The sequence below is a fragment of the Chiloscyllium punctatum genome, chromosome 25 (genome assembly GCF_047496795.1).
Source record: "Chiloscyllium punctatum isolate Juve2018m chromosome 25, sChiPun1.3, whole genome shotgun sequence".
Taxonomy (NCBI): domain Eukaryota; kingdom Metazoa; phylum Chordata; class Chondrichthyes; order Orectolobiformes; family Hemiscylliidae; genus Chiloscyllium; species Chiloscyllium punctatum.
The window spans coordinates 50,034,300-50,057,836 of NC_092763.1; the positions used below are offsets into that span (position 1 = coordinate 50,034,300).

A 23,537-nucleotide genomic window follows, 5' to 3' on the forward strand; every position below is an offset into this window, starting at 1 on the left:
CAACTGGAAGGTAGGGTCAATCTGAAAGACAAGAGTGGAGGTGTCTTGCAAAGTTTGGCCTTGCCAATGTAGAGGTAACTGCATTGTGAGTAGCAAATGCTGTGGACTAGACTAGACTAGATTAGATTAGATTACTTACAGTGTGGAAACAGGCCCTTCAGCCCAACAAGTCCACACTGCCCCGCCAAAGCGCAACCCACCCATACCCCTACATCTACATCTACCCCTTACCTAACACTACGGGCAATTTAGCATGGCCAATTCACCTGACCTGCACATCTTTGGACTGTGGGAGGAAACCGGAGCACCCGGAGGAAACCCACGCAGACTGAAAGAAGTCCAAGTAAAACACTGTTTCACCTCAAAGATTGTTTGAGGCCATGTATGTTGTGGAGAAAGGAAATGAGTGGGCAAATGTTACAGCATCTGCATTTGGAAAGCAAGGTGCCATGGGGGAAATAAGGAAGTGTCATGTGTGATTGAAGAATGGACCAGAGTATCACAGATGGAAGGGGTTTTGTGGAATGCTGACAGTGGCTGTAGAGGTAAGCTGTGCCTGGTGATGGCATCCTGCTGTAGTTGGTGGAAATGTTAGAGGATGATCCTCTGAATGCAGAGATTAGTGGGGTGGAAAGTGAGGACAAGGGAAACCCTATTGTTGTTCTGGGCAGGAGGGAAGGGTTGAGGACATAAGCGTGGGAGATGGGCTAGACTTGACTAAGAGTCCTCAACCACAATGGGGGTGGGAATCCTTGTGGAAGGAAAAAAAAGATCATGTTGGAGGCACATCAGGTCAGATATGAAAGAGACTGAGAAACTGGGGGAATGGAATGGAATCCTTGCAGAAGCAGGATGTGATGGTGCAGTTGATGTAACAGTGTTATTAGTTAGTTTGTAATAGATGGTTTATCCCTAGAAATGGGAACAGAAAGGTAAAGGAAGGGTCAGAAATTGACCAGGTGAAGATGAGAGGATGTAAATAAGAAGCAGAACTGATTAATTTTCTGAATGTTGGACAAAAGCAGGAAGCAGCAGTGATGACACCATCCATATAATGAAGAATTAGTGTGGGTGAGGGCCCAAGTACTAGTTTTAATACATTCCCCCTTAATCCCACCTCACCATGGCTAGATCATGTTTGTGTCTTGTTTATTTTGCTTTCAACAGATTTCCAGTATCTGCAATATTTTGTTTTTATAAAAGTAAGGACATTATATTTTGGAATATATCTTGAATACGATGTACAAATGATGTAAATGCATTGAAGACAGTTCCAGGGAGGTTTACTAGGTTGGTAACTGGAATATGTCAGTTGACTTTGAGTTCACGTTAGACAAGCTAATCTTGTTATGAGTTGCGAAAAGTGAAGGCTGACTTGAAGTGTATCAGATACCTTGTATAAGTGAAGGGTAACGTTCCCTTGACACATTTGTTACATCTAGAAAAAGGCGCGTTTATGCCTAATCTGTGCTTTCTGTTAGTCAACCATCTTCTCTCCACATCAATATAGTATTCCTTACATGGTAGCTTTTGTTTTTCATAATAACAATAATAATAATAACCTTTGTGGCACTTCAACTACCTTCTGGAAATCTATGTACAGTATATTCACCAGTTCTCTTTAACCACAGCACATTTTAATTCCTCAAACAATGCCAATAGATTGGTCAGAAATCAACAAACTAGAAGGATGGAGTGGAATAGTTTATTACAGCTACAATCACACAGGATGCCATTTATTCCTTCAATTAATGTATCTGCTATATGCCTCTCTCAATAACCTTTCCCTCTTTTGGCATAAAGTGCTTTCGTATCATGATTATTTTTTATTACGTAGCAAGGTGTGTTTTTCGCTCGTGCCTTCTCCAGAAAAATTCCCTCCCTTAAATGTTGACATAAATTAAAGTCTGAATGCTGCATATGCAGGTCGCCACAGTCACTGAGGAATAACAAGGATGCACAACCTTATTTTCAGGTTCATAGCACTTATACCAGTAACTGTCATGGACTTGAGGAACATGTTTTGAACTTCAGTATTCAAAATATAAAATGTTGATTATTACATTCTTAACTGTCATTGCTTCTGCAGCATTAACTGATACCTTCATTACTTTAGTCTTGCTATATTTACACTGCTCTCATTGCTGGCTTCTTAAATACACTCTGCAAGATCTCATATTCTAATCCATTGGGTGCAATCACATACGAGTCTAAACTACATTGACGATAGTGAAGTTTGTGGCAAAATCAGAAGAGAATTCCAACAATGCCGATCTTGATATCGGGAACATCTTGCTACATCTTTTATGCTTTTCATTGCTTGGGAGTGTGAGTTGCTAATTCAAGTTGCTTGTTAAATACCTTGTTGACAGACCAAGTCAACTCTTGCCTAACAAGCTGGTTGTTGAGATAACTTGAAATGGCAAAAAAGTGGGTAGTTGGTGAATTCACCTGCTCCAAAGGACCATGTTAGATACAAGGCGCTTACTTTTCAGGGCACATTGCATGGTCACCAGCCACATACAACCCCATCCATGGATATTGAGATCAGCTATGTAGCAACCTCTCAAAACTCACATAGCACATCTCCATTCCATGTTTAGGATGTTTCTGCACTTCAGTGCTGCATTGGCAACTATCATTGAAATGTTGCAGCAAGGCAACTGTCTAGTCAGAGGCATGCACCCAGGTTTTAGTGTCATAGAGATGCACAGCACGGAAGCAGACTCTTCAGTCCAACTCATCCATGTTGACCAGATATCCTAAACTGATTTACTCCCATTTGAAACATTTGGCCCATGTGCCCCTAATTCCTTCCTATTCATATACCTATCCAGATGTCTTTTAAATGTTGTCATTGTGCCAGCCTTCACCACTTCCTCTGGCAGCTCATTTTATACATGCACCAATCTGTGTGCAAAAACATCCCTTTTAAATCTTTCCCCTCACCTTTTGGACTACCTTATCCTGGGGAAAAGACTTGGCCATTCACCCTACCCAAGCTCATGATTTTTTAAGCCTCTGTAACGTCACCCCTCAACCTCCAACATTCCAGGGAAAATAGCTCCAGCCTATTCAGCCTCTCTCTATAGCTCAAGCTCTCCAACCCTGACAATGTTCTTCTAAGTCTTTTCTGAACTCTTTCAAGTTTCAAACATCCTTTCTGTGGCAGGGAGACCAGAGTTGCATGCAGTATTCCAAAAGTATCTAATTCATGTCCTGTACAGCCACAACATGATCTCCCATCTCCTGAGCTCAATGTACTGACCGATCAAGGCAAGCATACCAAACTGCCTTTTCACTATCCTGTCTTCCTGCTACTCCACTTTCAAAACTTTGCACCTGCACTCCAAGGTCTCTTTGTTCAGCAACACTCCCCAGGATCTTAACATTAAGTATAAGTTCTGCCCTGGTTTGCCTTTCCAAAGTGCAGCATCTCACACTTACCTAAATTGAATTCCTATGGACTGGATCAGGCTGCATTTCCAGGCTCTTTGCTAATGATTATCATGCTAACTTATTCTGAGCAAACCTGGACGCTCAGTGTCCTTGCCTTGCATTGTCTTGCCCCTTCAACAAGAGATACCAAGCTCATATTACTTTACTCTTGCCTTGCCATTTAGCATAGATCCAAAGCAAGGTTGTTCGCAGGCCTCAGTCAAGTCAGGAAGGATAGCCTTCATTTGGGCCTCTTGATGGTAACTCAAAGGCAGCTTCTAATATCATTCCAGGGTCAGTCAGCCACTCAGTGTTCAGTAAGGATGCTCTCCACGTAAGGGGTGAGGATCGAATGTTGGGCATAATTTGTTTTGTCTTTCTGCCTAATGGGCGTTGTTTTCCTCCCCATATGAAAGAAAGTTTAAAAATCACACAACACCAGGTTCTGGTCCAACAGGTTTAATTGGAAGCACTAACTTCCGGAATGCTGCTCCTTCATCAGGTGGTTGTGGAATACACAAATGTAAGACACGGAATTTATAGCAAAAGTTTACAATATGATGTAACTGAAATTATACATTGAAAAATACCTTGATTGTTTGTGAAGTATCTCATCTGTTAGAATGTCTGGGCTGACACCAATTGTTAAAGTTCACTTGAGAATGTAACTTTTAAAGAAAAAGTTTTGCGATTTACATATGAAAGAAGTGAAACTTACATGGTCATTCTAACAGACGAGAGACTTAACAAACAAACAAACTATCAAGCTCTTTTTCAATATATAATTTCAGTTGCATGATACTGTCAACTTTTGCTATAAATTCTGATTCTTACAATCTTATACTCCACAACCACTTGATAAAGGAGCTGCTCTCTTAAAGCTGGTGCTTCCAATTAGACTTGTTGGACTATAACCTGGTATGTGTGATTTTTAACTTTGTACACCTGTCCAACACTGGCATCTCCAAAATACGAAAGAAAGGCATGTATTAAAGGAGATTAATATGATTGCCATAGCTGTTACATTTGGTGCAAGCGGGGAAATGTCCCAAGCACATCAGTAAGCAGCACAGAGGTCATCTAAGTTTAGTGGTGTCAAGGGTTGAGGTGGGAAAGATTTTGAAGGAAATAGCAAGAATGGTAGTGGTGGAAGGTGGGTGGAGCAATAGAGATAGCATGAGTATAAGGTAGCAGAGAGAAGACTTATTGGCAGATCATTGACTTACTCACCAGAAAAACATGACTTAAAGGTACTGGTGCTATATGTCATGGGCTGCCAGCCCTGCATATTGTGCTGCCTTACTACTTCTAGGAGATAGTGAGGATTGCAGATGCTGGAGAGTCAGAGTAGATAGTGTGGTCCTGAGAAAAGCACATCAGGTCAGTCAGCGAAATGGTTTGGGGAACACTCTGGTTCGTATGCACCAACTAATCCCATCCAGTGGTAATCCATTGCAACACTCTCTCCCACTCCCCCCAATGACATATCCATTCGAAGTCTCCTCCATTGCCTAAACAAGGCCATCCACAAACTGGAAGAACAACTACTCATCTTCCACCTTGGGAGCCTCCAATCACATGACTTCAACATTGAATTCACCAGTTCTGAAATCTCCCTACCCCCCACCTCATCCCAGATCCAACCCTCCAACTCAGCATTGCCATCCTGACCTGACCTACCTTCCCATCTTTCTTCCTACCCATCCGACCGACCTATGATAATCACCTCTTACCTGCATCCACTATCGTCATACCACCTCCCTTTCCACCAGCCCCACCTCGCTTCCTCTATTTATTTCTCAGCTCCCTTCCCCCTCCACAGTCTTGAAGGGTCCTACCTGAAATGTTGTCTCTTCTGCTACTCAGGTGCTGCCTGATCTGCTGTGCTTTTTCCAGCGCCACACTTTATCTACTCTTCATACTGCTTCAACATTGTCAGCCTTCTAGCAAATGTGAAGATCCCTGCACCTGTGAACTGGAATTGATTACCACTCCACTAAATGTGAAGACCCCTGCACCACTCCACAGGAGACACAACCCAATTAGGAGCCTGCTTGCCACCATTGCAGAGGGAAGACACCGGGTAGCCCCACAGGTTAGCTATCCCTTTCTGTCCCTGCAGCTTCTCTTCTAGGAAAAAGCAATGCATTCTTTTAAGAAGTTGAAAGAACTTAGCTGAGAAGTTAAGTCATCCTTTGATTGTGGGTGCAGTGTTGCAAAAGAGTCAATAATCTCTTTGCACTGTTAAATTAAGTCCTGCATACCACACCTGCTTTGGGGTTTACAAACTGTAATGTGAGATGGTTCATGAAATGAGACAGTGGCAAGGCGATACGATAGAAGAACCAAGAGCATGGCTTCAACATGGTGAGTACTGCACATCTACCTTCATGTTGACTGTTGCAGGGGTGATGTTTTGCAGGATCAACCCGTGCTTGATTTGGAATAAAATCAAATGGATGTCAGAATGGAATAAAATGAAAGCCAAAAACATTAATGCTCTAACATTTTTCATTTTATAACATTATGAACTATATAAATTTCATTCAAAGAAACATACATATCAAAATTAGTGACAATTCTTCATGTTAAAATCCTTTGCAATTCCTCTGATCACCATCTGAAGCACTGAACAACTTGTTCCAATCATATCATCATTGTAAGAGATCTTTGTATGAATCTTCTTCTTCATGTTATTTCAGAGTCATCCTTCAACAAGTGTTATTAATGCCATTGATCACATTTGGTATTTTATACTTTAGAAATGATTTTTTAACAATATTGGGGTGAAGTACATTCCGTGCAGCTACAACCCATCAACACAATGTGGCCAGTGAGCATGTTCACATATTTCTGCCAAAAGAGAATACCTTCCTGTTTTTTGATATTCAAATGTTCAGTATCTTTTGGACATTATACTTGAAAGGTTTACTGAAACACACATGCACAGACTGAGTAACACTTGGAAGATCATTAGATCTACTTAAGAGGTTTGGTAGCAGAGTGGCAATATCAACAGATGCTCAGGCAAAGGGATGTAGGTTCAAACTCCAGTGTGGCAGCTCGTGGTATGTAAGTGTAGTCATGAAATTATGATTGCTTGACATTAAAAACTGGTTCACAGACGTCATAGTCATACAGTACAGAAACAAACCCTTCAGTTCAACTTGTCTGTGCCAACCAGGCATCCGAAACTGACTACATCTCATTTGCCAACATTTCGCCCATGTCCCTCTTCCTATTCACATATGCCTCCAAATGCCTTGTATTTGTATCCGCCTCCACCAGCTGTATGAAAATGTTACTCCTCAAGACCTTTTTAAAATCTTTCCCTGGTGCCTTAAACCTATGCCCTCTCTCACCCTTGGACTCTTCCCACCCTTGAAAAAAGACCTTGGCTATTCACGCTATTCATGTCTCTCATGATTTTATAAATGTCTATAACGTCACCCCTCAGCCTCTGAAAAAAGCCCCAGCCTATTCAGCCTCTCCCTTTAATTCAAACCCTCCAGTCCTGGAAACATCCTGGAAAATGTTTACTGCACCCTCTCAAGTTTAACCTTCCTTCCTATAGAGGGTGAACAGAACTGTACGCAGTATTCTAAAAGTAGTCTCACCAATGTCCTGTACAGGTACATCATGATGGCTCCTCTCTTATACTCAGTTTTAATCAATGAAAGCAAGTGTGCCAAATGCCCTCGTTACCACCCTGTCTACCCATGACTCCACTTTCAAGGAACAATGCACATGCGCCCTGGGTCTCTTTTTGGCAACACTCGACAGGGCCCTCCTATTAACTGTGCAGGTAATCCTGCACTGGTCTACCTTACCAAGGTACAACACCTCACATTTACCTAAATTAAACTCCACCTACCACTCTTCAGCCTATTGGCCCATTTAAATAAGATTCCATTGTACTCTGAAATGATCATCTTCATTGTCCACTACATCATTCGCTTGGTTTCATCTGCAAACTTATTAACCATGCCTCCTATGTTAATTTTGATGTGGAGATGCCAGGGTTGAGCTGTGGTGGACAAGGTCAGAAATCAGATGACACCAGGTTATAGTCCCAACAGATTCATTTGAAAATTACAAGCTGTCAGAACATTGCCCCTTTGTAAGCTGAAGACTTTGCCACTGGGCCCAATTTGCTAATGCTGCTGAACTCACACTCATCCCACAACCAGAAGTGCCTGGCTCCACTGCCAGGCCAGGTCAGCACTGAGCCACTAGCCCTGCTTCAGCTGCAAATGTCGTCTTGTCGGCGCCGCCATCTTGAAGAGTCTGCTGCCTCCAATGAGACCTTCCTATTCTCTGGAGGAGCTTTGCTGCCACTGGTCCTGAAAGGAAAGCTCGATCATCATTTAAAAGTACAAACTCTCGTTTGTGGTATCATAATTGTAGTTTTTGCATGTTCCCAAATACCTTTATATCTTTTATCAAACAAGTTAGCTACAATTGTATACAGAATCCCAAGTGTAGTCTAATTAAGAATTCATACAAGTATGGCATAATTTCTTGATTTTTTTTTAGTTCAATCCTAACAGAAAAAAAATTCGGTGTAGGGGTTGGGTCCCCTGTACATTCCACGTCAAGCATGTAGCCTGAGGGTTAAACACTAAACTGATTATGCTCAGGAGTACAGTACAATTCAACTTTTCTCCACACAGCAAGTTCCCCATTGATGTACCTCAGCACAGTTTCACAATTCTTGATATCTTGCATATAAATGCTATATCTGGTATACAGGGGAGGAGCTCTACTCCTCATTCATCTATGGTTACCTTTTGTTTTACAAAGGACTGTACAGGACAGGAACAGGCTCTGCAGCCCATCAAGACTACACCGGCAGATGATGCCTTTCTAAACTGTAAACTTTTGCCTCTATTCCTGCCTATTCATGAATCTGCCAAGATACCTCTTAAGCACTGCTCGTGTATTTACTTCTACCATCTACCTGGTAGCACATTCCAGGCACTTAACACTCTCTGTGGGGGAAGAGAAAACTTATCTCTCACATCTCCTTCTAAACTTTCCCTCTTTTACCTTAAACCCATGTCCCTTAGTAATGGGAATTAGATTAGATTACTTACAGTGTGGAAACAGGCCCTTCAGTCCAACAAGTCCACACCGACCCACCAAAGTGCAACCCACCCAGACCCATTCCCCTACATTTACCCCTTCACCTAACACTACGGGCAATTTAGCATAGCCAATTCACCTAACTTGCACATTTTTGGATTGTGGGAGGAAATCCACGCAGACACGGGGAGAATGTGCAAACTCCGGGTCTCTGGGGCTGTGAGGCAGCAGTGCTAACCACTGTGCCACCGTGCCGCCCACAAATTCCTACCCTGGGGAAAAAAAAGAGACCATCTATCCATTCTATTCAAGCCTCCACTAACTTTGTAAACTTCTATCAGATAGTCTCTCAGCCTCTGACATCCAACAGAAAACAAACCAGGTTTGGCCAATCCCTACTCGTAGCAGAGACAACATCCTGGTAAACCTTTTCTGTACCCTTTCCAAAGCTTTCACGTTATTCTGGTAGTATGATGACCAGAACTGAACACATTATTTGAAATGTGGCCTAACTAAAGTTCTACACAGTTGAAGCCGTACTTGGCAAATTTCATATGCTATGTCTTGACTAATAAGGGCATACCATATTCCTTCTTGACCAGCTTATCACTTGCATTATGACTTTCGGGGAACTATGAATGCCTAGATCCCTCTGAATGTTAATGCTTCTCAGCGTTCTGCCATTTACTGTATGTTCCTTCTTGCATTAGGCATTCCAAAATGCATCACCTCACATTTGTCTGGATTAAATTTCATCTGCCATTTATCTGTGCCATCCTCCAGCTTGTCAACATGCTGCTGTATCCTCTAGTAATCCCCCTCACGATCTGCAGCTCCACCAGTGTTTGCTGCATACTTCTTAATCAGATCACCTACAATCTCCTCCAAATCATATCTATTCATTGCAAAAAATTGGGGTTCCAGCACTGATCCCTGTGGAACACCATTGGTCACAGATCTCCAGTCAGGAACAGACCCTTCCAGCACTACTCTTTGTTGACTACGGCCAAGTCAATTCTGTATCCACCTTATCGTGGATCCCACATAACTTAAACTACTGTATTACCCTGCTACTAGAGTCCTTGTCAAAGGCCTTGCTAAAGTCCAACATCCACTGCCCTGCCCTCACAGAATAACTACTGAGACGGAGGCCATTCAGCCCATTGAGTCTGCACGACCTTCCAAAGAGAATTCCACCCAGACCCCTCCCTGGAGCCCCGCATTAACCCAGCCCGTGTATCCCTAGACACTATGGATAATTTAGCATAGCATAGCCAATCCACTGAACCTGCACAGCTTTGGACTGTGGGAGGAAACTGGAGCACCCAGTCGAAACCCATGCAGATATGAGGAGAATGTGTAGACTCCACACAGTCAGTCAGTCACCCAAGGCTGGAATCAAAGTTGAATCCTTGGCGATGTGAGGCAGTAGTGCTAACCACTGGAGCCACGATGCAGCCCTCAATCATCATTATCGCTTCCTCAAAATGCTCAATCAAGTTTGAGAGAGATAACCGTTCTGCAAAAAGTTATGTTATTTATTGCTAATAAAATCATACTTTTCCAAATATGAATAAATCCTGACCTTAAAAATCCTATCCAATAATTTCCCCTACGACTTTTGTAAAGCTGACCAGCCTTTACTTTCCTGGATTAGCCATCCTTAAACAAACAACATTGACAACTTTCCAACTTACTGTGATCTCTCCTGTGAAGAAAGAGGAGACAACGGCTCCAGCATTTTCTTCCCTAGCCTTCCACAGTATTCGTTGGGGAATTGTCTACCTTGATGAGGAGTTTCTTCTCTCACACGATAGTGGATCTGTTGAAATCTTTACCAGAGGACTCCAGAGGCTGGATTGATAAATATATTGAAGGCTGGGGGGATAGATTTTTAATCAGTAAGGAAATCAGGGGAAAAGGCAGGAAAGTGGAGTTGAGCATCGACGTAGGCCATCATCTCATTAAAATAGCGGAACAAGCTTATGAGCTGGATAGCTTATTCCTGCTCCTACATTTAATAAGAAAGAATGGGCAGAAATTAACTAAAAAAATCAGTACTCAGTCAGTCTTCTCGTTTCGATGCAGAGATTTTCGGGTCTCTACGTCAAGGCATAACTTGTATAATAAAAATGTTGCTCAGCAAAACCCTGAGCAAAGCACGAAGGGTACTATTTGAGAAAAAAAGTGCTTTAAGTATACCTTTAATTACTCTATACTGGACATATCCGTATTCTTCATTCGTAAAACAATAGGTGACCAACATTCTCCTTGGCCTACTCTTTGTTGAAAAATAGTAAACCCTCCCTCACGAGAAATAACAAAATATTAGCAATTGTAAAACTATGAATTATTTTGATTCGACTAAATCTCAATGTTGTAATCTACAAAATCCTCCAAACTCACAATCAATCCAGGGAGTACGGAACCAATATTTAACTATGTTTGATTGTGCTTTGTTTGTGCCTATACTTTCAACCTGAGTTTAAAAAGCGTCCTGTATAATAATTCTTGTCGTCTCCGCCCGCACCCGGAACAACACAGACGCTGAGCACATGCTGACCTTCGGCTCATACGAACATGATAGCGCTAGGCCCGGTGAATGATCGACGACTATGATGACCAATGGGCAGTAAGATATTGGCGCTTTCCATTGTGACGCCTCAAGCTATCGTCATGATTCCGACAGAATTCACCAATCAGCTATCGAGAACTCGGAGGTACCACCCTCAGTCACAGTTTCCATGCTTGGTTGAAGTGCATGGACTTTTTTTTTCCGGCGCCTTTCCCTCGCGGTTTTGGTTTGTTCTTCAGTCGCAGTGACCTGAGATTGTGAGGTAAAAAAAGAACAAATTTAACAACAAAAAAAACCTTCGATTTTAGTCAAAATTAGTCAACGCACATTTTATAACCGCGTGTAAAAGCCTTGTAAAATACGCATCAAAAGTAGGGTCCTTCAGGAAGGAAAAATCGAGCGGGCGGCGGCGGCAATTTATTTTTCCATTTTCTTTAACCTTTTTGAGTTTAGATTTCATTTTGTCGTTGAAGCCCAGAATCATGCAAGACCACATCCAGAAATCCGGCGGCAGGAACCGCAACGACAACAACAGCCCGCGTAAGAGGGATTACCGCCAGGACCCGGGCTCCGGGCCCGGCGGTGCTGCCGCCAACAACCACCATCACCAGGCGGCCTCCCGACATGGCGGCGACCGAGCCGAGTCCGCCGGCATCACCGTCGACATGACCAATTTCCGCAAACCCGGCGAGAAAACCTACACGCAGCGCTGCCGCCTGTTCGTCGGCAACCTGCCCAACGACGTGAGCGACGATGAGTTCAAGAAAATGTTCGAGAAGTACGGGGAGCCGTCCGAGATCTTCATCAACAAGGATAAAGGGTTCGGCTTCATCAGGCTGGTGAGTGGCCTCTCTCCGGGTCTTTGTTCTCTGCCCCTCCCCACCCAAGCGCGCACTCACTCACTCACACCATTTCTTGCATTTAACCAGCTATTCTTGTCGGATTCCTCCCGCAGATCTTATGCGAATCGCTGATCTTGCAATTCGTTTCATGTTATTTTAACCTTTTTTTTAAAATTTCCCTTTCAAAAGAACTGGTCGGCTCCTGAGAGTTTGATGTTGTCCAGTCCCAAAATGTATGGTACTGGTGACCGTTCTTTTTCTTACCGTTTTCTACGTTTGAAACTGGTTTAAGTCCTTCCCCCAGCCAAGGGAGAGTCAGTCGGTTTCTTTCTCCCCGCACAGGATGCTTATTTTAATCAGTGTAATTTAAGGGTGGAGGAATTATGAATTTGGTTAATTGCTGTTGCATATTTGCGTTTTTTTTCGATTTTCAAAATGGAGATTTCATGCAGTATATGTTTTCAATAACTGGAAAATTGGACACGTTGGCAATTGTTTTCAATTACGTTTCTCTTTACAAGTTTCCTTGGAATCTTTAAGCTGTTAATTGAGGGTTGAAGTTTGTCAAGTTGAAGAGTGTGGTGGTGGAAAAGTAGAACCGGTCAGGCAGCATCCAAGGAGCAGACGAGTCAATATTTCGAGCATAAGCTCTTCATCAGGAATGAGGGGTAGGCCAAAAGGGGCTGAGAGATAAATGGGAGGCGGGGGTGCAGCTGGGGGAAAGATAGCTGGGATTGCGATAGGTAGATGAAAGATGGGGATGAAGGTGATAGGTTGGAGAATAGGGTAGCGTGGATAGGTGGAAGAAAGATGAACAGGTAAGACAGCTCAAGAGGGTGGTGCCAAGTTGGAAGGTTGGATTTGGGATAAGGTGTGGGGGGGCGGGCAAGAGAAGGATTTGAGGAAATTGGTGAAATCCACATTGATCCTGTGTGGTTGGAGGGCCCCAAGGCGGAAGATGAAGTGTTCTTCCTCCAGGCATCTGGTGGCTAGAGTTTGGCGGTGGAGAAGGCCCAGGACTTGCGTGTCCTTGGCGCAATAGGAGTGTGGGTTAGTGTTCGCCCGTATTGTAACGGGGTTGCTTAGTGCATGTGTCCCAGAGGTGTTCTTTGAAATGTTTATCAAGTTGGCGTCCAGTTTCCACAGTGTAGTGGAGAGCCTATCGAGAGCAGCTGATGCAGCAGAAGAGGTGTGTGGAAGTACAGGTAAATATCTAGTGGATGTGAAAGATCTTTTGAGACCTTGGATGGAGGTGTGGGCACAGATTTTGCACTTGTGGTGGCAGGGGAATGTGCTGGGAGTGGAGGGTGGGTTGGTTGGTGGGTGGGGTGGACCTAACAAGGGACTTGCGGAGGGTATGGTCTCGCTGGAGCGCAGATAGGGGTGGGCAGGAAATATATCCCTGGTGGTGTGGTCTGTTTGTAGGTGGCAGAAATGGCAGAGGATGATGAGTTGTATCTGGAGCACAGTAGATGAAGTGTGTGCATTTGGTTGCTCTTGATGTGGTCTCCTGTATGTTGGGGAGTCTGGATGCCAACTTGTGGAATGTTTCAGAGAACATCTGGAACACATGCACTAAGGATCCACTGCTCTAATGTTATCTCCTCTACCTTGGGGAGACTGAATGCCAATTTGCTGAATGTTTCATTGAACATCTCTAGGCCACACACTAAGCAACCTCACCACCCTGTCGGCAAACACTTTTTAACCCCCCCCGCCAAGGACATGCAAGTTCAGGGCTGTCTCCACACCCAATTCTAGCCACCTGACGTCTGGAGGAATAATATCTCATCTTCTGCCTTAGGACCCTCTAATCATACGGGATCAACGTGGATTTCACCAATTTTCTTATCTCTCCCCCCCATCCCAGATCCAACCTTCCAACACAGCAGTGCTCTCTTGAACTGTCCTACCTGTCCATCTTCCTTCCCACCTATAGCTCCACCCTCCTCTTTGACTTATCACCATTACCCCTGATGCTTATGCTTGAATTGTCAACTCTTCTGCTCCTTGGATGTCGCCTGATCAGTTGTGCCTTTCCAGTACAACGCTCATTGGAACTTCAATCAAAGTCATTCTGATTCTTTGGAGGGTGTTGTTCATTTTCTTTGCAGTGCACTTATCTAAACAAATTCGCTTATATGTGAACTGTATTGGAACGCTAAATGCATATTTTGTTCTAAAAAGAGGGTTTTCATCTCCAAGATTGACTACCTCAGCATATTGGACCACTATTAACAAATGCACATTGCCAATGATAAACAAAAATCTGGACCACGTGTATTGGCACTTTAGCCCCTTAATTAAGTGCTTTGCTAGGTTTTTTAATGGATGAGCTCTTTATCGAATAACCTTTGACCTTGTATAATAACATTGTGGATCATAACCATCTGAATTCTAATCTATGGTTTTAACACTTCTTGAATCTTCACTTTTTAACCAATACAAGTTGTTCAAGGGTGTCATTTAAATTATAGTGTATTGTGAGTTGGCTAAATATAATTAGCTCTACTCTGTTCTCTCTCTCCCCCCCCTGGGCATTCCTGATGAAGGATTTATGTCCGATACGTAGACTTTCCTGCTCCTTGGATGCTGCCTGACCTGCTGTGCTTTTCCAGTGCCACGTTTATTTATCTGATCTCCAGCATCTGCAATCCTCTCTTTCTACTATTTTGTTTTGGCCAACCGTCTTGCTATATGCTTTCTATATTGTTGAAATGACATGTTTAATATATAATTTAAAGAACTTTACAAGTTGTCTTGGGTAAACTGTAATTAGGCATCTTCCAAAAGGAATACTGGAGAAGCATGGCAGATTTAGCAGCATCTGCAGAGAGAAAAATAGTTAGCATTTCGAGTCCAGTCACCCTTCGTCAGCATTAAAGATAGCTGGGGAGGAGCAGCAAATTAGGGTATGTGGAGAGGGTATCCAAAGAGATAGAATGAGAAAGGAAAAAAGGAGATTGCAAAAGAGAAGCTGAGAGAGCAATAATTAATTGCTAGGTGTGGTGCAAATGAGAAATCTAAACAGTTGAAAATATGTTGCCTGTGCTCTGTACAGTCCTGAAAAGTAAGACTTAGGATGGCAAGGTAATGAAGAACATGTTCATACTTTGAAATTGTTAAACTCAATTGAAGGTTGTAAACTACCTAGCAGAATTCTTTTGCTTTAAAGCCAATTTTTTACTCCCTTCTTTACCTAGAAATGTGCATGTTAAGGCTTGGCATTGGATATTTGTATTCCAGAAATCTGTGGTCTCAAATCAATATAACTCTGTGCTTGGGCTAGAAGTGATACTGTAGATGACAATGTTGGGGGTGGGGGCGAATGGTGATGAGCAAGTTCTTGGGTGCCATGAGGGTTGGTTGGGTGTTTGTTAGTGCAGAAGTCGTCTTTGGTTACAGGATTGGCCAGATTAGTGACTGATGGAATTCAACCCTGGTAAGTGTGAGGTGATGTACTTTTGAAGAATGACAGAAGGATCCAATAAGTGGCAGGACACTCTGACTCGGACTCTGACTCTTGGGGTGCTTGTCCACAAATTCTTGAAGGTGGGTAAATAGGGTAGTTTAGGCATTTGTGATGTTTGTCTTTATCAGTCTAGGGTAGGCCACCCTTTTAAAATGTGTTTTGCTTTTCATATTTAGGAGAACAAAAAAATCAGTTTAGTGAAATAGAACTGCATGTTCAGAGCTTTATTCTATAGATATTGCAGTATTACATTTGATTATCTGCTATAAAGTTCACTCTCAGTATTGTCCCCACTTATTCCTGAAAGCAGAGCAATTCATGAGATGAAGTTTGCTGCCTTTGATACTCGCTCGCAGTAAGTGTGCAACTGATATTCTTCACCTGAGGGTCTACTTCCTAACATGTAGAGGTAATGTGGTGTTATGAATTGAGTGCTGATTAAATGCAGGGATAAAACTCGTGTGTCTTGAAGGCTGGCAAACTCGAGATTTGCAGTGGACTCCACACAGTGTTCAATCAGTATGTGCTTGCAAAATTCTAAGCGTAGTGCCTCACACCAGAATTGATTCCATTGTTGGACAGTATTTCCTAAACAATCAGACTGTGTGCAAGGCATTACAATGGAAAAAAGATTCTTTTCAGGTTTGCAATGCTTTTCAATTGCTTAGGCAAGAGTGAACACAGCAGTACTGACTATCTGCAATGTATTTATTTTAATGCAGGGAGGTAAGGCAGATGAGCTTAGTTCCTGGTATTAACCCAGAGTCTATGCCATTCCAGAAACTTGGTTTAGAGAAACACAGGACTGAGCGCAAGGTTTCAGGTGTGATGGAGAGGGATGGAAAAAGGAATGGGGGGGTGGGGGAAGTGGGGTTGCATTACTGATTAAGAAGAATGTTATGAATGTGACAAAAAGAGGACATCTTGGAGGGCGCATCGAGCAAGGTAGTACGGATAGAACTAAGGAGGTGTAGTCACAATGATGGGTTTATATTTAGCCAGCAGGAAATAAAGGAACAGCTATGTAAACATAGCATGGAAAGATGTAAAAACACAGTTGTTGTAATGGGTGATTTTAATTTGCTCTGTGTTGACTGGAACTTCTTTATATCCTATCTAAGACCTTGACATAAAGAAGTTCCAGTCAATCACGAGTCCCAAATTTAAAGTGGCCAGATCCACCCCCCATAAAAGGTCTAATACACCCTGTAATGAAATGTCCTTGACTTGTAGGATTAAGAATATTAGGGGCAAGAGGGTAACTAGGCAAAGGAAAGTTTAATTGAGGCTAAAGGATGGAATTGAGGCATGGGACCAGAGGAAGTTGGTGAGTATTTCGCATCTGTCCTCATCAAGGAAAAGACTTGGATGATGGTAAGATTAGAGAGGGGTAGGTTGTCACCGGCATGTCAGTATTAAGGAGGAGGCAGTGTTGGGTGCCTTGAAAAACATTAAAGTCGATAACTCTCCAAAGCCAGATGGGATCTATACCAGGATCCTGAAGGAGTCAAGGGAGGGGATTGCTGAGGCCTTGATAGAGATCTTTGTCTCCTCTTTAGCCACATGTGAGGACCCAGAAGACTGGAGAATAGCCACAGTTGTTCCTTTGTTTTAAGAAAGGCAATGGAATAATCCAGGAAATGGTAAGCCACTGAACTTTACGCCAGTGCTAGGGAAGTTATTGGAGAAGATTCTTAGGGATTTTCTTGCATTTGGAGAAGAATGGGCTTTATGCAAGGGACGTGTTGCCTCACAAACTTAATTGAGTTTTTTTGAGAAAGTGACAAAGATTGATGTGGGGAGGGCAGTGGATGTTGTGTATATGGACTTTCGGAAAGCATTTGACGAGGTGCTTCAATAATGAACTGTCTGTCTTGGTAAATGTTGCAGTGTTGCAGGTGAGGTAGTTCCAGGATGTGCATAGCTGCAGGCACTGCCATTAGTGCTAGAGTATGAAAATTAGGCACTTCACACTTTAGGCCAAATTTTGAGTGTTATTGAGATGAGGGGTGAGATCATGGGGGGGATTTGCGACACAAAATTGAGATTTTGAAATGCAAGTTCTGCCGCACCCAGAGCTCGTGTAATTCTCTAAGCACTGGATGGGTCAGCGAAAATGAGGCAAGCCTTGGTTGACATTTGTCCAGTGCAACTTGAGGATGGAATGCCTGGAGACGAAAACTAACTAAAGCATTGATTAAGGACTTAGATGGTGGTTGTCAAATCACTGTTCCAAATGGTTTTGTCTGAAAGATTTGGATTTCAGCTTGGGGGCTTCACTGCAGCTCCACTGGGATGCAGTGGTTCTGAACTGTCTTGGTCAGCCTCTGACAATTGTTTGGTAATGGAATTTCCAATGTTGGGTCATGTTTTGGCAACTTTTTGTACATGACATAGAAGATAGGGAAGAATCAGTGGTGAATGTTGTTGACCTACATGAGGACTTTGGTAGCTTTGGATGAAATCTCCAGCGTGCTGATTATCTTGGTGTTGTTTGCAACTTTCTTACTTTCCAAGTTGAGGCAAATAATATAAAAAGTGGTTTTATTGAGCGCTGCTGCTGGAAGTATGACATAAAGAGCCAACACTCAACAAAATAATGTAAGGCAAAGACCATGGTTTGAAGAAGTGAGACCAGTAATGTGGGTTCAGGATGCAATTAATGATGTCAACCACGTGCCAGTGTTAATTTCTCTGGGTATAGAAGATTGGAGGTGAGGCTGCTATCGGGTCAAACACAATCTCATCCTGGGATGTGTGTGTTGGCCTTATGATGACAGGCTGAGTAAATTCAGTCTGCGTTTCCGGAGCTGGAAAAACAATGGAAAGTCATTTCGTTGAATCCTCAAATTCTAAACGGACTTTGGTAGTCACTGAGATTATTTTCCTCTAGCTTGGAAATCTGGGAAATTCATTAGCGGGTTTCTTAATTTAGAATTGAGACGAGGGTTGATCAAAAGGTTGTGAATCTTTGAAAATCTCTAATATGGAGAGTTGTGGATTCTCCCTTGTCGAATAAATTAGTTGGGCTGAATGTTTTAATCTCACAATCAAGGATGTGTGAAAAGGTAGGAAAATCCAGTTGGGGCAGAAGATCATCTGTGATTCTCCTGGATGGCTGTGCAGTTTCAGGGGTTTGTTTGATTTACTTCTGTGATTTCTTAAAAAGAAGAATGTGACTAGGGTAGGCAGGTGTTTGATGGGCATGGACAGCATGAGCCACAGAGTCTGTCTTTGTGCTGTGAAGCTGTGATGACTTTGACTTGAAAGGGGGTACTGTGGTTAGTTCAAAGTTTGACATGGGAGGAGAGGAAACCCACATGTGGTATGAATATTAACTCTGATTTAGTTGGAGCCATATGTCCTGATAATGTACTTTTTGTTCTGTATAGTTTCAATTTCCTTGTAACTTGCTCCCAAGTGTGAAACATTAGGAAACAGTTGTACGTTTGCACAGGTCCTCTCAGTGGGATGGCAGGGAAGGTGCCATTTTGCTCTCCAGCCAGTTTAAAACTGCGAAATGGCCAGTTTGACTACAAGTTTAATGGTTATGTGATGTGTTTATTTGTGAAAATATGTTTCAACAAGTTAAATTTAAAAGCTTTGCGCAGGAAGTTTTTGTAATAACTCAGCTAGCTAGCTCTGTTGGTGGATGATGGCGCAGTTTAACCTGAGGATCACTGGTTCAGTTTCAAATTGGGTGATTTGGTACTTTTGAGTCAATCATTAATTAATTATTTTCTCTCCAATGATAACTCTACAGATAAGAGCACTAATTATTTGCTGAAGAAAAAGAATAGTACCTTTCAGCACAAGGCATAACTAATTAAAATGCAACTTTTATGTCCTTGAAATAATTTTTAAAAAAGCCAGGTCATCTGCTTGCTTGTATAAAAAAAAGTTGTGCTGCACAGTATTTCTGACTGTAAACGCTCACGTCTCCTGGAAGTACCCGCCTCACCCTGTATTACATTACAAATGATCAGCATTTTTGTCCTGTGGGAATATTTATTGAAAAGAGACTTGTCACTTTTCAAATTCACATAAACCATTATTTAATAAGGACTTGATAATGAATACCTACTCATTCAAAGTTGAAGAATCTAATGAGTGAAGTATAATTTTGGATCATTTTGCAGGCATATCAGAATTAACTGCTCTGCCACTTGCTGGTACCCTTTTAATGCTGATTTTGCAGTCAATTACCAATCCTTTGCATTCTTGCAGCACCTTAGACTGCAGCCGAAATGCTCGATACTTGAGACAAGGATCTTCAGTGTGAAATGATGAATCTGGAAACTCAACATCAAATGACGGTGAAGAGGTGCTCCAAGATCTCTATCAGGAGATCTGTCATGCAAAAATAAAATCAGAAATCACTGGAAAAGCTCAGTAGATCTGGCAGCAACTGTGGAAAAATCTGAGTTAACTTTTCTTGTTGAGTGATCCTTCCTCAACTGTTCAGAGGGAATGTTACTTGGCCCAAAACATTAACTCTGATTTCTCACCACAAATGCTGCCAGACCTTTCAGCTTTTCTAGTGATTTCTGCTTTTGGTTCTGATTTACAGCATCCACAGTTCTTTTGGTTTTGATTTGTAACATATTTTGATTATTCTCACCTTGGCTGAACCAAGTGGCAAGCCAAGTAAAGTTAGTTTTATGTAAGCAACTGCACAATACAAAATGGATTGAAATGGAAAAATTCAGGTTTTGTGACGAGGTCTGTTTATTTTGCCACCCAATATCTTCCAAGTCATTTCTCTGCAAAATGAGCAATGATTTGACCCTCTTTCCAGATATTGAATTATTTGCTTTGTTTTGGGTTAAATGTTAACTTTGAGATGCGTCCAACAGTCAATCCACATTTTTAAGGCAACAAATATTTTCATGTTTTTGCTGTGGACAGTGTGGGGCTGCTCCTGGAACGGCCAGTTACAATAAAGTTGAGTGCTGTCTTTGGCACAGAATCTTGAAACAGTACTTTTGAAGCCCTGGACTGTGGTTGTGGGAGAGTGGATGCCTAAGCATGATTCCTCAGCTTTAGCTGTGAAGGCTTAGAGGCTTTGTTGTTTGATTTGTTCCATGAGAATTTAAAAATATGCAAGCTATTCAGTCCTTTGGTTTGGTCTAATGTGATTAGTTATGCCTGACCTGTAACTCCAATCAAACTTTTTAAGTTATTAAGCTTTAGTTGACTGATTATTCAGAGTATGAGGTTTACTTTATCCTTTGTGGGAATACATACTCTTAGCTTCTGAATGACTCAGCTGTTTTTGAAAAAAAAATCATACCCTGTTTTGGATTGCCCCACCATGGGAAATTATACTGTATTTAATCCTGTTATAATTTTTATAGATCATTCCTTGGACTTGTGCTTCTGTTAGCTTGAATATACATTTTGGGCCAACTGTTATCATTTAACTTTTTTTAAGACCAACTGTAATTTTGGTCAATTTGATGCTGCATTTCCAAAAGGTCAATGGAGAATTTCTGACGTACAGTTCCGAAATTGACACTTGGGTAGGCCGTTGACCATTGCTACATTTAACTGAATCATTTTCTCGCATTCCAAACTAGGTATAGAAAGTCCTTATTTCTAGTTGTGGTGTAGAACCTTTCAGGACCGATTTATAGTTAGATTTGTCTGCGGGTTGGTGTGCTCTGGTGCAAAAAGAGTTATTTAACTTAAACTGTAAGTAGGCAGTACCAGATACCATCAGGCTCTTGGTTTCCTATGATCATTTCAAAAGTTTTCCAATTCTGCTCTTAGTTTAATCAAGATACAGCTGTTTGATTGCGCAGTGGGAATGGGAAGAAATGTGACTAGGACATATAATAACTTCCAAGCTACTTTTGTGGGGTTAGAGGGAGACATGATTCATTGTTTTCCATTTTAAAACTGAGGCAAATCTTAAGGTTACTGTTAAAAGATATTTCTAGTGAGATTAGAGGGGTTGTGAGGTTTATTTTGTTGAGTAAAATTTAATTGTTGTATACCTCCATGTTAATGTACTTACTTTGATCATAGGAAACTAGAACCCTGGCTGAAATTGCAAAGGCAGAACTTGATGATACTACCCTAAGAGGAAGACAGATAAGAATTCGATTTGCAACACACGGTGCTGCTCTTACAGTCAAGAATCTTCCTCAGTTTGTATCAAATGAGCTGTTGGAGGAGGCATTCTCGATCTTTGGACCTGTGGAGAGAGCAGTGGTGATTGTAGATGACCGTGGAAAACCAACTGGCAAAGGCATTGTAGAGTTTGCAGCAAAACCTGCTGCTCGCAAGGCTCTGGACAGATGCACGGATGGTGCATTCTTATTGACAGCGTGAGTAATGAGTATAAAGATTGATTATTGTGGTGAAGTTGCAGGCAGAAATATTTATCTTAAACTTGAATTTTATCTATTTTAATTTTTTTTAATGATTCCATTTTGAAACATCTATGATGCAAATATGTTGATGTCTCAACTGCTATCCATAGGTGGTATGAGATCACTTTTGTGATCTGAGTATGATGAAAATCTGCAAATTTACGTTTTGAATGTGAACAAGTTTTGAAAATAGTAGATGCACCAGAAAGTTTTGGAAAGTGAAATGTTTGAAGTTTATTCCTGCAGAGCTGATAACACATTGTTACCCTTGGTTAATGTGTCTAAGTTTTGGTTGCTTTTCATCGAAATTTGGCTCACAGATGGTTTTACTGATTAATGTAATTGGGTCATTATTATTTAAGATTCTAGCTCTTCTTTACCTGAAAGTTTGAAGGAGGTCCATCCTGTTTCTGTAAAGCTACTGTTTTCATGGATAAAGTTGAGAGGATTTTGAACAACACTTCAGAAAAATGTTTTAAGACATCAGTGGAAATGAGAGAATTCCGAGCAGGTGTTCATATATTGTTTTTAGGTCAAAGCAATTCTGTAATTTTCTTTAATTCAAAGATTCTTAAACATTTGATGATCACCTTTTGAAAGTACATTGTTTCTGTCAAGGTGAGCTTTCCCATTTTCTTCAGTTATGTTGAAGATTTCTTTTCCATGGCTCTGATACATTGGTGGTGGCCAATCACATCCTCTCAAAGTTTTAAATTTGTAAAAGATTCCTTCTTGGCCTTCTGCTCGACCCCAAGCACCATAACTGTTCTTGTGATATTGTACCCTCAGTTATAAGTGTTACTGCACAAAACTGGTTTTAGCCTGCGGGGATGGAGCTGCTGTTCTCGTCCGTAAATTTTGATTTAATTTCCAACGCTAAAATACTGCGTGTCTCCTGGTGATGGCTTTTTAATAGATTTAAGACCATGTCTTCCCACAGGCTTGGCGCTACATAATTAATGCACAGTGAAGTGGAACATTTGGACTTCATAAAATTGGTGCGATGTATTACATTGTAAAATGTTCTGTTCAAAACTGGCTGTTACAACTGTTTAGTCATGGACTTTTTCCACTTTTTCTAGTTTTCCAAGGCCTGTGACTGTTGAACCTTTTGATCAGTATGATGATGAAGATGGACTTCAAGAAAAATTGGTCCAGAAAAATCAGCATTATCACAAGTATGCATTGACTGGTTTCTTTTTAAACATTCACATTCCTGTTCTCTCCCTGTTTTAAAAATTTCTCTGGTTAGATTGTTCTAAAGCCAATTAAAAGTGAACTTGCAGTGATAGAATACTTAGTAAAATGGAAACAGGTGAGTAAATTAGCAAACCTATGTAACGTTTGTCTGGTTGAGTGATTTAATGTGCTAAACAAACTTTTTACCACAGGTTAACTCCCTACAATGGACATTGCTATTTTTGAAATTTGCTCGTAGAATGTCGGCACTGTTGCCTGAACCAGCATTTATTGCCCATTTCTAGTTGCCCTTGAGAAGTTGGGGCGCTGAACTGCTGCAATCCATTTGGTGATGTTACATTCAGAATGCCATTTCTTTGTGGGGGTTGAATCATCGTCTCAGTCTTAAATTGGTACTCTTTCATTCTGAGGCACTACCATCTTGTCCTGCGTTCTCCTCGGATGAGAAGCGCCCTACGTGGTTACCCTGATAAATCACTTAAGAATCCTCTGTCTTTATTATACGAATAGTGCTTGCCTGTTGCTTACTATCAAAACAACTTGTCACT

General features: G+C 41.7%; 2 protein-coding genes across 9 annotated transcripts in view; one reads left to right on the forward strand and one right to left on the reverse strand.

The window, feature by feature from the left end:
* Positions 1 to 11,217, reverse strand: part of c1galt1c1 (C1GALT1-specific chaperone 1) — a 42,642-nt gene extending 31,425 nt beyond the window's left edge. The window contains exons 1-2 of one of the 7 annotated variants that reach the window (XM_072595254.1): positions 11,087 to 11,217; positions 10,221 to 10,401 (exon numbers count right to left, since the gene is read on the reverse strand). The gene's annotated coding sequence lies outside the window, so the exon portion shown is untranslated. Of the gene's footprint in view, positions 1 to 5,935; positions 7,782 to 10,220 lie in introns of those variants that run through there. The other 6 variants (XM_072595252.1, XM_072595253.1, XM_072595250.1 and 3 more) reach the window with 6 other exon arrangements.
* Positions 11,218 to 11,580: 363 nt separating this feature from the next.
* The window catches only part of LOC140495934 (non-POU domain-containing octamer-binding protein-like), a 33,682-nt gene continuing 21,725 nt past the window's right edge, over positions 11,581 to 23,537 (forward strand). For both annotated transcript variants that reach the window (XM_072595247.1, XM_072595248.1), the window contains exons 1-3: positions 11,581 to 11,937; positions 21,443 to 21,744; positions 22,872 to 22,967. In XM_072595247.1, coding sequence (XP_072451348.1) covers positions 11,581 to 11,937; positions 21,443 to 21,744; positions 22,872 to 22,967 — 755 coding nt within the window. The remainder of the gene's footprint in view (positions 11,938 to 21,442; positions 21,745 to 22,871; positions 22,968 to 23,537) is intronic.